This window comes from Saimiri boliviensis, chromosome 3 (assembly GCF_048565385.1).
Source record: "Saimiri boliviensis isolate mSaiBol1 chromosome 3, mSaiBol1.pri, whole genome shotgun sequence".
NCBI lineage: Eukaryota > Metazoa > Chordata > Mammalia > Primates > Cebidae > Saimiri > Saimiri boliviensis.
In genome coordinates, this window is record NC_133451.1 from 65,737,465 (window position 1) to 65,754,574 (window position 17,110).

The 17,110-nt window shown below is 37.3% G+C and overlaps 1 protein-coding gene across 1 annotated transcript in view; it reads left to right on the plus strand.

Annotated features, from left to right (window-relative positions):
- The window catches only part of NPFFR2 (neuropeptide FF receptor 2), a 63,876-nt gene extending 48,605 nt beyond the window's left edge, over positions 1-15,271 (plus strand). Inside the window, exons 2-4 of the mRNA XM_003931959.4 lie at positions 398-729; positions 9,261-9,360; positions 14,196-15,271. Of these exons, the coding sequence (XP_003932008.3) occupies positions 405-729; positions 9,261-9,360; positions 14,196-15,030 (1,260 nt within the window). The 5' untranslated portion in view covers positions 398-404 and the 3' untranslated portion in view covers positions 15,031-15,271. The remainder of the gene's footprint in view (positions 1-397; positions 730-9,260; positions 9,361-14,195) is intronic.
- The last annotated feature ends 1,839 nt before the right edge of the window (positions 15,272-17,110 follow it).

Genomic DNA, 17,110 nt, shown 5'->3' on the forward strand with positions numbered 1-17,110 from the left:
GTTCAGATTATCAGGACAGCTAGAAGCATGAAAGTTAGCTTTAAATTAATAAGTGGGTCTTGAGAGATGATACCTGAAGGTAGAGGGAAAGAGAGTTTTGGAAGGCAAGGGAAATGGATAGAGTGCATGCCTAAAGAAGTGAAATATAGAGTGTATTAGAAATAACATACAATAATTATTATGGCACAAATTGGAATTTTCAAATGCTCTTGGTTAAAATCCTAATTATTTGAGTGCCTTATTTATAATTCAATTTCAGGTAAAACTTATAGATTTTTATAGAAGAACCATAAAAATTCCATGGGATTTTACGGGTGTTCCTCTTAAACTCAAGCACAGAATTTATGTTCTACTGGTTCCTAATTATGCTTTTCTTTTCTGTCTCTTCTTTGTTAAGGTTCATCATGAATGAGACATGGGATTCAAACTCTTCAGAAAACTGGCATCCCATCTGGAGTGTCAATGACACAAATCATCTGTACTCAGATGTTAATATTACCTATGTGAACTACTATCTTCACCAGCCCCAAGTGGCAGCAGTCTTCATTATTTCCTACTTTCTAATTTTCTTTTTGTGCATGGTGGGAAATACCGTGGTTTGCTTTATTGTAATGAGGAACAAACATATGCATACAGTCACTAATCTCTTCATCTTAAACCTGGCCATAAGTGATTTACTAGTTGGCATATTCTGCATGCCTACAACACTGCTGGACAATATTATAGCAGGTATGTTGGCTTTTGTGCAGTTCAAAGATAATATGAAATGTGTGTCTTTTGGCAGTGGTGGAAGTGTTGTTCATTCATTCATTTATTTGCAGATATTTATGGAATTCCAGGAACTGATCCAGGCACCTGCCCTCCTGGGCTCTACATTCTGGAGTAGATGGACAATAAACAAATGGTAACTAGAGAATGGAAGGATTCTAGAGGAAAATGAAAGTGATATAATAGAAACAGAATATGGAGGCTGCTATTTTTATAGAGTATTCACTGGAGGTCATGAGAAAATAAGATTTAGTATATCTTACCTGAAGCCTTTGAATTTTCTTAATAATGTTCAGGGCCCATATAATATGTTAGAAATATTACTATGAACTGTGAAGTCTAAAGAACTGACACATCTGATTTCAGTTAATGCGATGTCTTCAATCTGACGTAAGTAGAAATACAGCCCCTCATGTGGTTAGCTAGGGAGATTTCCAACAGTTATTGAGAGAAGATGTAACAATCACTGATTTTTCAAAAAGTGGTAGTTTATGTGTGCAACATAAGTCAGTTTACATTGTAAAGCTTAGGGTAATACCCTATATTACTTCTGGGCCCACAGTACTACTTTTTCAGCACTACTTTATACGCTCCTGGAGTGCAGGAAAAATGTAACATAAGTAGAAAATTAGGCCCTTGTGTGGTTAGCTTCCAGTAAGTACACTGTCTGTACACAATATCAGCTTAATAAGTATTTGTTGTATTAATTAAAAAGCAGTGCTCACAGTATTCACATTCCAAATCTGTAAAGTAAAAAGAGAACATTAGCTGCATATGAAATATGTTTAGAACAGCATAAGCCATAACAAAGCTCATATACTTTTATAGCATTCAGCATCAATTTATTGAAAGATAGAAAAAGATAGAAAACTCTTAGGAGTTTTCCTGTTTTCTTCCTTTCTTTAGAGTGGGACTCAGGGAGAGTTCAGAGCACCAGTTCTATCAGTCACATACTGCTTAGATCTGAGTTTTTGTGACGTTTATCATTAAAAAAAAATTATCGAGGATGTGAGGAAAGGACCGTTATCTTGACCCCTTCAAAGGACTGGTGAAGGGGCAACTCTCTTACTCAACCTGCAACTCTCAAACCCCTTGTGGGAGGGGGAGCATGCAGGTGAGTGAGTGCAGGAGACAGAGCAAGTGCTTTTGGGAGCCAGAGGAACTCATCCTGTACCAGTCACACCGCTGGGTCTAGAGGTTGCCTGCAACCTCTGGAGCCCCAGAGGGCAGACAGCTAAGTGTTAACCAGCTCGGTGGAGGGTCAGGTTGACAGCATTTTGCATCTGCCTTCTTGGTACCTGAGTTCCTGTCCAGCATCCAGGAAGAATCAGGTCTCACAAACGAATTGAAGGATGGTGAATATGGAAAATTTTATTGAGTGGTGGAAGTGGCTCTCAGCAAGATAGAGAGCTGGAATGAGGATGCAGTGGAAGATAATTGACCATCCCCAGCTGAACTCCTCTCCAACCATAGTCTCGAATGTCCAGGTTCTCCTCCTCTGGATGTTCCGATGCTTCTTGTCTTCTCTCCTTCTCTGCCGCAGCACTCTGCTGCTATGCTAGTGGAACCAGGGGTTTTTTATGGGTATAGGATAGGGGGTAATGGCAGGGCAAAACAGTTTTGGAGAAGGCAACATTCTGGTGGAAAAACAGGATTGCATGTTCTCACTTAGAACCACAGGTCCAGGCTTGAGGGTGGATCCCTGGCCAGGGACTCCATCCTTTTCTAACTAGTATTTCCCTGCCTCAAGTCCATATCAGTTACATTATCAAGATACTGTGCTAGACTAAAAGAGGGCGTACAAATTGATAAAAAAATTATTGTTGTCACTCTCAGGCAAGTTTTTTTTTTTTTAATTTAACTTCTATTTTCAATTCAGGGATACATATGCGAGTTTATTACATAGGTAAACTGTGTTGTGGGGGTTTGCTGTACAGATTATTTTGTCACCCAGGTATTAAGCCTAGTACCTATTATGTTTTTTCCTGAGTCTCTTCCTCCTTACTCCCTCACCCTCTGATAGACCCCAGTGTGTGTTGCTCCCCTTTGCGTCCGTGTGTTCTTATCATTAGCTCCCACATATAAGTAAGAACATGTAGTATTTGGTTTTCTGTTCCTGCAGTAGTTTGCTATGGATAATGGCCTCCAGCTCCATCCATGTTCCTTCAAAGACATGAGCTCATTCTTTCTTATGTCTACATAATATTGCATAGTGTATATATACACCACATTTTCTTTATTTGGTCTACCATTGAAGGGCATTTACGTTGATTCCATGTCTTTGCTATTGTGAATAGTGCTGTAATGAATATACACATGCATGGGTCTTTATAATAGAACAATTTATATTCCATTGGGCTTATACCTAGGATTGAGATTGCTGGGTTGAATGGTACTTCTGTCTTTAGGTCTTTGAAGCATTGCCACACTGTCCTCCAGAATGGTTGAACTTATTTACATTCCCACCAATAGTGTAAAAGGGTTTCTTTTTCTGCACAACTTAACCAATATCTGTTATTTTTTAACTTTTTAATAGTAGCTACTCTGACTAATGTGGAATGTTATCCTCTGTGGTTTTGATTTGCATTCCTTTAATAATCAGTGATGTTGAGCTTTTTAAAATATGCCTGTTGGCCACATGTATGTATTCTTTTGAAAAGCTTCTGTTCATGTGCTTTGCCCACTTTTTAATGAGGTCGTTTATTTCTTTTAAATTTGTTTACGATCTTTGTAGATGCTGGATATTAGATCTTGTCTGTTTACTCTTTTGGTATTTTCTTTTATCATGTGGAACCTCTTTAGTTTAATTGTTAATAGATTATATTTGTAAATTTTTGCTTTTGTTGTGATTGCTTTTGGTATATTCCTCATGAAATTTTTACCTGTTCCTATGTCCAGAATGGTATTGCCTACTACTAATATTGGCAGTTGTCTTCCAGAGTTTTCATAGTTTTGGGTTTTTAAGTCCTTAATCCATCTTGAGTTAATTTTTTTATATAGCGTAAGGAAGGGGTCTAGTTTCAATCTGTATATGGCTAGCCAGTTATCCCAGCACCATTTATTACATAGGGAATCCTTTCCCCATTGCTTGTTTTTGTCAGCTTTGTTGAAGATATTTGTAGGTGCGTGCCCTTGTTTCTGGGTTCTCTATTGTGTTCCATTGGTCTATCTTTCTCTTTCTGTACTAGTACCATGCTGTTTTGTTTACCTTAGTGTCATAATATAGTTTGAAATTGGGTAGCATAATACCTTCAACTTTGTTCTTTTTGCTTAGGATTGCCTTGGCTATTCAGGCTCTTTTATGGTTCCATATGAATTTCAAAATGATTTTTCTAGTTCTGTAAAGAATGTTATTGGTAATTTAATAGAGATAGCATAGAATCTATAAATTGCTTTGTGCAGTATGGTTATTTTCATGATATTGATTCTTCCTATCCATGAGCAAGGAGTGTTTTTCCATTTTTTTGTATTGTCACGGATTTCCTTGAGCAGCATTTTGTAATTCTCTTTGTAGAAAACTTTTACCTTTATGGTTAGCTGTATTCCTATATATTTTATTCTGTTTGTGGAAATTTTGAATACGATTGAGTTCCTGATTTGACTCTTGGCTTGACTGTTGTTAGTGTATAGGAATGCTAGTGATTTTTGTGTACATTTATTTACTTTTTTTAGCCTGAGATTTTAAGGAACGTTATTTTGCCAACAAAAAGTGCTCTCAATATTTTACATCATATACATTTTAAATTACATTGAATTATTATTTTAAAGTTCTTGCACACACATTACCCATCCTTGGCCAGGCACGGTAGTTCACACCTCTAATCCAAGCACTTTGGGAGGCCAAGATGTGCAGATCACTTAAGGCCAGGAATTCAAGACCAGCCTGGCCAACATGGTAAAAACCCATCTCTTAAAAATACAAAAATTTGCCTGATGTGGTGGCGTACACCTGTAATCCCAGCCACTTAGGAAGCTAAACCCATCTCTTAAAAATACAAAAATTTGCCTGATGTGGTGGCCTACACCTGTAATCCCAGCCACTTAGGAAGCTGAGGCATGATAATCGCTTGGACACTGGAAGTGGAGGTTGCAGTGAGCTGAAATCACGCCACTGCACTACAGAGTGGGTGACAGAGTGGGACTCTGTCTGAAAAAGAAAAAAATTACCCATCTTTAGCTCTATGTTTGCATTCTCAGGAGGCACACACCTTTGGGAATTTTTGTTTTTTTATTTTTGGTAATTACTACTATGTTTCTCTCCCTGCCCTGCCACATTTTTTTTTTTTTTTTTTTTTTTTTGAGACAGAGTTTCGCTTTCCTGGCCCAGGCTGGAGTGTGATGGCAAGATCTCGGCTCACCGCAACTGGTTCAAGCGATTCTCCTGCCTCACCCTCCTGAGTAGCTGGGATTACAGGCCTGCACTGTCATGCCCCGCTAATTTTGTATTATTAGTAGAGACGGGGTTTCTCCATGTTGTTTAGTTTCTCCATGTTGATCATCTCAACCTCAGATGATCCACCTGCCTCAGTCTCTTGAAGTGCTGGGATTACAGGCATAAGCCACTGCACCTGGCCAATTACTACTATATTTCTAAATAACGTTTCCAATATTTTTCTCCATACTGTCAGACACACAAATTAAGTTGCTGTAAACTTTCACCACATCAACACAAACATACATACTGTTCACCTTTTCTCATTCTCCTGATATAACTATATCATGATTTTTGTTTAAATCTACATTCAGAATATACATTCCTATTTTACATATATCTTATCCCTGCTGAGCCTTGAAAAGTTATATCAATTTCTCTCCCATAAAATGTTTTTTATTTTCCTGAATTTATTAAGGGTATATTTTGATTTGCTTAGTTTGAGTGTGTACCCATTAGTAATGTATCCTAAAATTCTCTTCCAGAAGTGTTACTCTCTTGTCAATACCTTTAAACATATCAGGTATCTATAAATTTACATGCAGTTACCTCTCCTGGTGCATTCTGTTCTCTTGTGTCTATAAGAACGTTGTTACTCTCCAAGGCAGAGCCACTTCTGCTCTGCGATATCTCTTCACTGATACCCTAACAACTCTCTTTACCTCTCTTTGTGTTCAATCCCATTTTCTGGATGCCATGTCCTCTTCTATCTTGGTTGATTGCTTTTTGAGAAATGGTTTATTGAGATGAGCTCTTATATGTCTGAAAGTATCATTATTCTGCCCTCACAGTTAATTAGTTAGATGTATGAAGAATTCTAGGTTGGAAATTACTTCTCTCAGAATTTCACAGGAATTGCTCTATTGCTACTGCTGTAAAATATAATATTACTGCTGAAAAAAATATGATCACATTTAATTCTTTTTTCTTTTGCTCATGATTTGTATTGTTGTTTTTCTTATGGAAAGCTTTTGGAACTTTCCTTTATCTCTAATGTTCTCAATTCCATGAAACTATGCTTTGAAGTAAGTATTTTCATTTTGTATTTATTGTTCTGGACATAAATTAGGGCTTTTCAATCTGAAGATGAGTGGCCTTTAATCTTAATATTTTTTGTGGAGTTCTTTTCTGTTTTTCTTTCTTCTACTCATATTAATCAGATATTAGAGATTCTGGATTGCTCTTTTATTTTTTTCATCTTTTCTCTTCAATTTTTTGCCCCTCATTCTTCTGTTTTCAAAGATTTTCCCAACTTTCTCTTCTAAACTTCATGTTGAGCTCCTCAATACCTTAATTTTTTAAAGTTATTTTTATTTTCTGCATATTTCTTATAGTATCGTGCACATGTTTCATGGGCAAAATGTGTTATTTCTCAGAGGTTAATAGTATTTCTTTTCTGTTTTCCATTTTTTATATATATAATCCAATTTGGTTTCCCTATAAGTATTTTTCTTCCTATATGTGTTAGTCTTTTTCTCTTATGTTTGAGGTTTTCCTAGTATTAACTATGCATTTTTCGTTGCATTTAAAAAAGATTGTTTTAAGTTGTTTTCTTTTTAACTAATATGAGTACATAATAGGTGTATATATTTATGGGGTACAAATGATGTTTTGATATAGGCATATAATATGTAATAATCACATTAGGGTAACTGAGATATCCATCATCTCATGCATTTATCATTTCTTTACATTAAGAACATTTTAATTCCACTCTTAGTTATTGCTAAATATATAATAAATTATTCTTGACTGTAGTCACCCTGTTGTACCATCATATACTAGATCTAAGGCTAGGTGCAGTGGCTCACACCTGTAATTCCAACACTTTGGGAGGCCAAGATGAAATGATCACTTGAGTCTGGGAGTTCAAAACCATCCTGGGCAATATAGTGAGATTTCGTCTCTACAAGAATTAAAAAAAAAAAAAATAGTAGCTGATGTGGTGGACATGTATTCTCAGCTACTCAGGAACTTGGCATGGGAGGATTGCTTGAGCCTGGGGCCAGCGGAGTGGGGGTGGGGAGAGCAGATGGGTTAAGACTACAGTGAGCCATGATCACACCACTGCACTCCACCCCATCTCAAAACAAAGAAACAGGCCAGGTGCGGTGGTTCCTGCCTGTAATCCTAGCACTTTGGGAGGCCAAGGCAGCCAGATCATGAGGTCAGGAGTTTGAGACCAGTCTTACCAAAATGGTAAAACCCCCATCTCTACTAAAAAGACAAAAATCAGCCAGTCATGGTGGTACATGCCTTTAGTCCCAGTTACTGAGGAGTCTGATGCAGCAGAAGAATCCCGTGAACCTGGAAGGCAGACATTACAGTGAGCCAAGATCGTGCCACTGCACTCCATCCTGGGTGACAGGGCAAGACTCCATCTCAAACAAACAAACAAACAAAACAAAGAAACAAAAATAAAACGTCACCAGAAAAAAAAAATTACTAGATCTAGTTAACTGCTTCTTAGCAGCTGTGTTTCAGAGTGAGGCATAGTGTGGCTGCCTGATAGTTCTGCATGCCTGGAAGTTCAGGTTAGGACCACTATCCACTTCATTAGTCTGGACTATTTAATGGGAAATTCACAGCTGTCAAAATCTACATATCAGTGTTTTTGAACAGGTCACTTTTTCCAGAAGGAGAGTCTTTAACATACTGCCATAGGAATGTGAGGCTGGCTGTTGCATTCCACATCACCATGCAGTGCAGCAATATACTTTCACTTAATCCTTCTGCATCACAGTGGCACTCCTTACCCCTGCACCTGGTGACTCGAGGTTTAGAGTACTTATAGTTCTGCCGCCTCAGAGAGTAAACCTCCATTCTTCTATTGACATGGGGGGAAGCCACTGGCATCTAAATGGATTTATACATAATTTCCATCAATCAGGTTATTTTCTCAATCTTACATTTAGTAGTATCTGGAACTTTAATTTCTATGGATTTATGCTCTTTTATCCTACAGCTATCATTTCAGTAGAATTGTGTGAGGGAGATAGGTAAAACGTATGGTTAATATTCCATGTTCAACCATTGGCTACACAAATTTTTTTGAATTTTTGTTGACAATGCTATCATAAGCTAACACATTTTAGGACTGAAAAAGACATTCCCCTTTGGTTTCTACTCACTAGAGTCACTCAAGCATTTATTTTAATATAATCTGGATAGGTGATTTTTAAAAGATAGATTTGAATTGTTTAAGTTATTTAAAATTACTTTATGAGTAAGGATTTTATTTTTTGGAAAACAAATTGCAGAAAAAATTTTTTAAAATTTTAAAACTCAGAAATGCATAATATTCATCTTTTGGGAAATAAGAATATTTGCTAGGAGAAAAATATTGTTTCTTTTCTGTAATAGCAGATGAGTATTTAGAATATCAAACTACTACAATAATTTTAATAATTTCTTTTATAAATTTACAGTAGCTAAGGTTTAATAGGAAAGTAATTCAAATAGACTACTTTTATTCATGCAAAGTGCTCTTTATTCTGGATGTACCTCTAGGGTAAGTTGTCTCATTTCATTCTATGTAAATATAGTTTATTCTGTATGTAATTCCTGACTCCTTACAATTTATGGGATGCCTTTCCAAACTAGAAAACTGACATTCTGACTGTTTGTTCATTTAAAGGGCATTATTGCATCAGAATCAATGGCTTAGACTCTGGAGTCTTACAGCTCAGGTTTAAATCCTTAAAAGGCTTCTAACTAGCTGTGGCAAAGTATGTGATATTTGTTTATTTGTTACCTCGTCTATATTGTGAGGAATATAACAGAGGCTTCAAAAGCTTGTTGTGAGGATTAGATATGTTAACAGACATAGACCACTTATAGTGCCTAGAATGTGATGACTACTGTGTGAGTTTTGACCTTATTGTAAGTATACTGAAAAACGGAGCTCTGGAGCTATTAGGGAAAATGCTAACAAACATTGTTCTCTGCCTGCCATGTAGAAAACAGTCGCATTAGTCTTGATTCCACCCCTTTATGTTTTTATCGTCAGTGAGATTTTTAAAATATGATCTTTTGAAAGACTGTTTCATTTTCCTTTCAGGATGGCCATTTGGAAATACCATGTGCAAGATCAGCGGGTTGGTCCAGGGAATATCTGTGGCAGCTTCAGTCTTTACATTAGTTGCAATAGCTGTAGATAGGTAAGTCTGCACCAAACTCTGAATCCAGAAAAATGGGCATGTCTGTAACTAGTATACCAGAAAAATATATAACCTACTATATTTGGACTTATCTTTTCAAATTGTATTCAGAATATCTACCTCTTTAAGAGCAATATACCTACTAAAGTTTCAGTAATAATAAAATAAAACTATCGAATTTTCCATACTTTAAATAATTGGAGATGGTAAAATTTTTCTATTTTTCACACTACAGTCTAGAATGTTCTAACAGCAGAAATGCAAATGTGCTGAAATAGATTGAAATTTTATCTAGATTTTAAGATCAAAAGTCATTCATTCATTCATTCATTCATTCATTCATTACACATCTTGTTGAGCATTTACGCTGTGCTGGGTACTGGGCTGGGTTGTGTAACATCTAAAACAAATAGAAGTGCTGCCTCAGGAAGGCTACAATCTGGTGGAACAGATGCAGTTATTAACAAATACTTACAAATTATGCTTTCTAATAGGGGACCAGTGTTTGACAGCTATGCAAAAAAGATAATAAACAATTACACCTGTTAGGACCAGGTGTGATGGATTCACCAAGTAGGTGAGACTTTCTGATTCCTTGAGGAGTCAGAAATTTACCCATAGAAGAAATTGGGAAAAGGCCATTCCTTAAGACAAGTATTGTCTTATGACATTGAACTAGAAAGCACTTGTTCAGAAGTGCAGAGAGGTAGTTCAGCTGGAACAAGGAAGGTGAAGTGGTACATTCATCCACAGAGAGAGATTTATTATGAGAAACTGGCTCACATAATTATGAAAACTGATAAATCCCATAATATGTTACCTAGGAACTGGAAACCTAGGAAAGCCTGTGGTATTATTCAGTCCAAGTCCAAAAACCTGAGAACTAGGGAGAGCCAATTTACAATTGGCCATTTGTATAAATTGCATTCTGAGGGCAGGAGAAGATGATATATGAGATGTCCTAGCTCAAGCAATGAGGCAGGAAAGAAGGGGGCAAATTCTTCCTTCCTCAATTTCTTATTCTATTCAGACCCTTAAAGGACTGGATGATGACCACACACACTGGGAGGGCAATAAACTTTACGGAATCCACTGACTAAGATGCTAATCTTATCCAGAAACACTTTCATAGGCACGTCCAGAAATAAGATTCAATCTGGGTGCCCCTTGGCCCAGTCAAGTTGGTAGATTCATTATCCATCACACTTTTGTAGCAGAGACTGTCAGTGCTCTGGCAAATCCCTTACACCTTTCAGTGGATTCTGTCTTGCATCCAACTGCCAGTATCTTCATCTCTGTATCTCAAATCAAATTGTGCAAAGTCTCAGTTCTTAAGCAAAACAGACAAGAAATGACAGATAATTAATACCCCCAGAATTAGCTCTCAACTAAAATATCATGAGAGTTGATGAACTCAGCTTTCTGTCCCCTTAGGTTGCATAATTCTGCAATGAATGGTTTGATTCACATCCCTTGCTACTTACTTTCCCATTAATAAATTACTTCTCTGTACTTTCAGTTATCTATTGATATATATAATGAACCACCCTCAGATCGAACCACTTAGTGAGTCAAAATGACAGCAATATTTATTATGTCATGAATCTGTGATAGGTACAGATTTAGTAAGTACAGCTTGTCTCTGTTCTACTTGATGTCAGTTGCAGCAGCTTCAAGGTTAGGGCTGAAGCTTCTTCCACTCTCATGTTGGTACCTAGTCTAGAGAGACTTGAACATGTGGGAGCTAAGAGAGTTGTGTCTCTATTGGTCTCTCCAAATAGGCTCTCCAGCAAGGCTACTTTAAGGCACCTGGATTTCTTGTATGTCAGTTCAGGGCTCTGAAGGTCTGTATCCCAAAAGAGAGTACCAGCAAAAATCATGATGCAGTATCACTTCTGTTGCATTCTATTCATCATATTGAGTCATTAATCCTTAGTAAAGTAGAAGGGAATAGAATTTGGAAGCGATGTTAAAGAACTTGGACATGTCTTAAAACTACCACGTCTTTATTCCTTGTACTTGTAGTAAGTACTTTTTTTTTCAGGGCTAGCTTTTGCAGGAAGCCAAACTAAAAAACTCGCAAGCCGATTTCTCCTGACTAAATCCTTTGCCTGAATTTTACGATTACATTCAAAAGCACCTACTGTACAACTTTACCTGCACATTCCACAAAAGGCATCTTAAGTTAAACATGTCCAGAACTGAGCTACTTATTCCAAGCCCCAACCCACACACAAACAAAATAAAAGGCAGCTCTTCTTCTCATGCTCCCCAAATCAATGAATGACAGGATCACTCACTGAATTCAAACAAAAAACCTGAGCTTTATCCTTGAATCTTCTTTCTGTCTTCAACTTCTTTGCTGTCACTCTCCAAGTCCAATTATTTCTGAATGTTAACTAGCTCTGAACCAGGCCACTGTTATTTGTCACTTGGAACACTGAGACTATTTTCTAACTGGCCTTAGGACTTCAGGAAACTAGCCTCCAATTTATTTTTTTCTCAAAGCAGCCAAATAAATTGTAAAAATTATCCTGCCCTTCACCATGTAAATTCTTCCATGAATTCCACCATGAATCCCTTTTGATTGTTAAATAAAATCCAAACATTTTAGCACAATTTTAGTAATTATTATAGTTTTTAATATTTTTAATATTTCCATTGACTATTTCTCAGCAGTGACTATTCTCTATCTTGTTCGTCTTTGCCTTCCTGCAAATACACACACAAACACTTATATAAGTATGTATACCAATATATGAGCATATATACACATAGATGTACATTTATTAAACAAATATGTAAGTACATACATTTGTTATAAGAACAAATATATACATACATATATGTACGGATATACATATGTTCTTTTATATTTGTTCATTTTATTGCTAAGAGTATCTGCCTTAATTCATTTATTCAAATTTTGAGTTTATCTCATATATCAATATATGCGCTTATATATTTAATAAATAAATGAAATAACAACATCCAAAACCCTATTAGTTGGTATACAAAAAGAGCAAAATACATAAACCTGTGCCTATGAAATTACCCATAATTTCAGGTAGGTGAATGGGAGGATTCATGGATTAGAAGACGGGAAAAACACTTGGAGGTGAAGAGAAGATCTTATGCATGAAGGAGTTGTAAAGAAAGACAACAGAGCTGTGAAAGCCCGAGCTAACCAGTCATTCTATGAAAATAAGTTAGATGAGTTAATTTGGCTGCCCAGCCACTTAAACCTCTACATTTTCTCATCTACAGATCTAGAATATAACAATTTTCATACCATTTCAGTTTTATAGAGTCGTAAAAATCAAAGAAGATTAAATAGGTAATGGGTACTTTAAAAAAATATAAAATATTACACAGTTGCATAATAGTATGATTATCTTATGATTAACATAATGAACTTCAATAATAACAATAACGAAAATTCACAATGTCAAAATCATGGTAAAATGACTCAGGCTTACTCTACATAGTGGTGCTGAATTTTTGCGCTCACCAGAGGACATAGAATGTTAGGAAGGCTCATAATCAGAATTCATAATGAATACACTCAGATTTTTACAGCTGTATAGTAAATCACTAAAACACTTAGAGGTTTCAAACAATATTTGTTTATTACATCTCATGATTTTGTGGGTTAACTGGACACCTCTGTGTTCACCCCTTGTGCACCATGTGTTATAGCTGGAATCACTCATGTTGCAGCATTATTACCCTGGGAGCTGAGCTGGGGCTGGAACATGCAAAATGGCCAACCTCTTAACCCCCAGCTTCTTTCTCCACATGTCTTTCATTTATTTGAAGCTTCTTGGGACTTGAAGCCTGGATTTCAAGTGGAAGCATTCCAAAAGGACCTTCCCCTACATGCAAGTGCATAAAAATCTTCTGCTTACATCACGTTTGCTAATATCCTACTGGCCAAAGCAAGTTACACAGATGATGCATAGGGGAACACACAAGAGCCTGAGGGATAAAAGGTTCATTGATTGCTGCTGATTAACAGTCTACCACAGCCCAACAGAGCTACCCATCTAATGAGCACACTGTAGAGGTTGAGTTTGAGCTCTGAAACCAAACTACTTGTGTTAAAATCCTGTGTAATTATCAGCAAGATTTTTACATGTCCTAAGTCTGTTTTCCTGTCTTTTAAGCAAGGAGGCTTAAAGAATAGTCCTTGTGGCCGCGCACGGTGGCTCAGGCCCATAAACCCAGCACTTTGGGAGGTCGAGGCGGGTGGATCACCTTATGTCAAGAGTTTGAGAGCAGCCTGGCCAACATGGCAAAACCTCGTCTCTACTAAAAATACAAAAATTAGCCCAGCGTGGTGGCATGTACTTGTAGTCCCAGCTACTTGGGTGGCTGAGGCAGCAGAATGGCTTGAACTGGGAGGCAGAGGTTGCGGTGAGCTGAGATCGTGCCGCTGCACTCCAGCCTGGGCGACAGAGCAAGAATCCATTTCAAAAAAAAAAAAAAAGAAAAGAAAAGAAATAAAAGAAAAAGAAAGAAAAAAAGAAAGAAAAAAGAGACAGTCCATGCAAATCAATGGAACAGAGTCTGAAACGGTTTTAAGCATTCATGTTATTATCTTTTATTATGAATAGTGTCTGCTATACTTCGTTTGTTCAAATTCTGAGTTAAAATTGATCTCATATATCAATTACAGAAAATGACAATGCATGCCTTTCTACAATAAATGGTAACTTTCTGTATTTTTAAGGGGACTGTGAGGTGAGAGGCCTGTGATAACATAGATAAATTTGGCGTATGACTTGGTCAGAAGTTATAAAGCAGTGCCTCATTTATATTTGCCTTAATTGTAGGTTCCGGTGTGTGGTCTACCCTTTTAAACCAAAACTCACTATCAAGACAGCGTTTGTCATTATTATGATCATCTGGGTCCTAGCCATCACCATTATGTCTCCATCTGCAGTAATGTTACATGTGCAAGAAGAAACATATTACCGAGTGCGACTCAACTCCCAGAATAAAACCAGTCCAGTCTACTGGTGCCGGGAGGACTGGCCCAATCAGGAGATGAGGAAGATCTACACCACGGTGCTGTTTGCCAACATCTACCTGGCTCCTCTGTCTCTCATTGTGGTCATGTATGGAAGGATTGGGATTTCACTCTTCAGGACTGCAGTTCCCCACACAGCCAAGCAGAGCCAAGAGCAGTGGCACGTGGTGTCCAGGAAGAAGCAGAAGGTCATTAAGATGCTCCTGATCGTGGCCCTGCTTTTCATTCTCTCGTGGCTGCCCCTGTGGACTCTAATGATGCTCTCAGACTATGCCGACCTTTCTCCCAATGAACTGCAGATCATTAACATCTACATCTACCCTTTTGCACACTGGCTGGCATTTGGCAACAGCAGTGTCAACCCCATCATTTATGGTTTCTTCAACGAGAATTTCCGCCGTGGTTTCCAAGATGCTTTCCAGCTCCAGCTCTGCCGAAAAAGAGCAAAGCCTAAGGAAGCCTATGCCCTAAAAGCTAAAAGCCATGTAATCATAAACCCATCGAATCAGCTGATCCAGGAATCTACATTTCAAAACCCACAAGGGGAAAACTTGCTTTATAGGAAAAGTGCTGAAAAACCCCAAGAGGAATTAGTGATGGAAAAATTAAAAGAAACTACCAACAGCAGTGAGATTTAAAAGAGCTAGTGTGATAGTCCTAACTCTACTGTGTGTTAAATATTTATATACCATTGCTTTTCATGGCTTTGCACTTAAAGTTTTTCAAAGAATGTTCCAAGTGAAACATTTACTGAAAGCCCTCTTTACCAAAAAAAAATAAACAAAAATGGTCATAAGATCATAAACAATCTTATGCTTTATAAAAATACTTATGGTGACTCATACATGTTTGCATGAATAAATACATTTCTAGAGACCAGTCTACAAAGCCTCATCTTTCCCAATTTAACCATTTGTGTATGACTCAAATCAAGCCCATGTGTGTGTGTGTGTGTGTGTGTGTGTGTGTGCATGTGTGTATGTGTGTATATTTTCCCAAAATGATGATGATGAGCAGTGCTTTGCATGAAACTATATTTTATTAGTTTCTCCTTTTGATTTTGGGTTTAAAATCCAAAATTAATAAAATTTTAGACTACAGGATTATTAATCTGCTTATGTTTTTAAAATGTACTTAGTTTTCTAAGAAATATATTTGATCACATGAAATTCTTTGCTACTGATTTTCTCATCTCCATTACTTCATTTTGGTTAATCTACAAAGGCAAGATATTATAGGTCCACGGGTAATTATATCACAGAGGACCTCACTTCCTGTGTGTTGGAAATGTAGTAGTGAATAAAGGAACACATATTTCTTTATATTTAAAAGCTGATTTTTTCTTTGAGATGGATTCTCGCTCTGTTGCCAGGCTGGAGTGCAGTGGTATGATCTTGGCTCACTGCGACCCCTGCTTCCCGGGTTCAAGCTGTTCTCCTGCCTCAGCCCTGCTGAGTAGCTGGGATTACAGGCGCACACCACCAAACCTGGCTAATTCTTGTATTTTTAGTAGAGACGAAGCTTCACCTTGTTGGTCAGGCTGGTCTCCAACTCCTGACCTCATGATCTACCTGCCTTGGCCTCCCAAAGTGCTGGGATTACAGGCATGAGCCACTGCGCCAGTCCTAAAAGTTGATTTTTAAAAAAGAGTACAAAGGAGTTTTGTTGGCTTTTTCATATTTTCATAAGTGAAGTTTATGCCCTAGCAGAAAATGCATTAGTTACAGAGCTGATTGAGGACTCCAACTCAGTGCCTTTTCTAACAGAATCTCTGATGTAAAGAAACAAACCCTTTAATAACGCAGCAGTTAGCAGAAAAACGGCACCTTTCCTTTGACGTGTTTAATCACAGATGTTTAATAATAATCATAAAACTCTCACATAAAGAGCAAGAACAATTATTTCAAATTTTCCACAGAGCACGTTTAAATCTAGCACCCTGAGTTTAGTAAATTCGTATTATTGTTTAAAAAATAATGGACAATCCCTGGATTCAGCTGTTAGAATTATCTGATGATAATAGTTGTCAATGTTAGCTTTTATTTTAGGGTGAGGTAAGTCCCTAGAAAATTGGAAATTATAACAAAACAGTTTGGCAAATAAAAATAAATTTCTGGAAGTGAAGCTATTATATTTTTTCAGTCATTTTTGTGGTTCAAACTAAAAGCATTTGCTATGGTTTGGATGTGGTTTGCCTCCAGCAAAACTCATGCCAAAATTTGATTACCAATGTGTCAGGGTGGGGAGTTGGAACCTAGTGGGAGGTGTTCAGATTATGGGGCACCGCCCTCATTAATAGATTAATATCATTTCCCAGGAGTGAGTTCTCACTCTTGTAAAACTTGATTCATTATGGCAAAAGTGGGTTGTTATAAAGCAAGGCTCTTCCCATGTTTTGTGTCTCTTTGGACATGCCTGCTCACTTTTCTGCTTCTCTGCCATGTTGTAACATAGGGCATGACCCTCATGAGAAGCCAAGCAGATGCCAGTGCCATGCAATTCAACTTTCCAGTCACCACAGCTGTGAGCCAAATAAAGCTCTTTTCTTTATAAATTACAAAGCCTCAGAATTCCTTTATAACAACACTAAATGGAATAAGACAACTTTTCAACATTCTAGTCTTTTGAGAAATAATTGTTAAGTTTTGTTGTTGTTGTTGTTTTGTTTTGTTTTGTTGTTTTGACAGAGTCTCACTCTGTTGCCCAGGCTGGAATGCA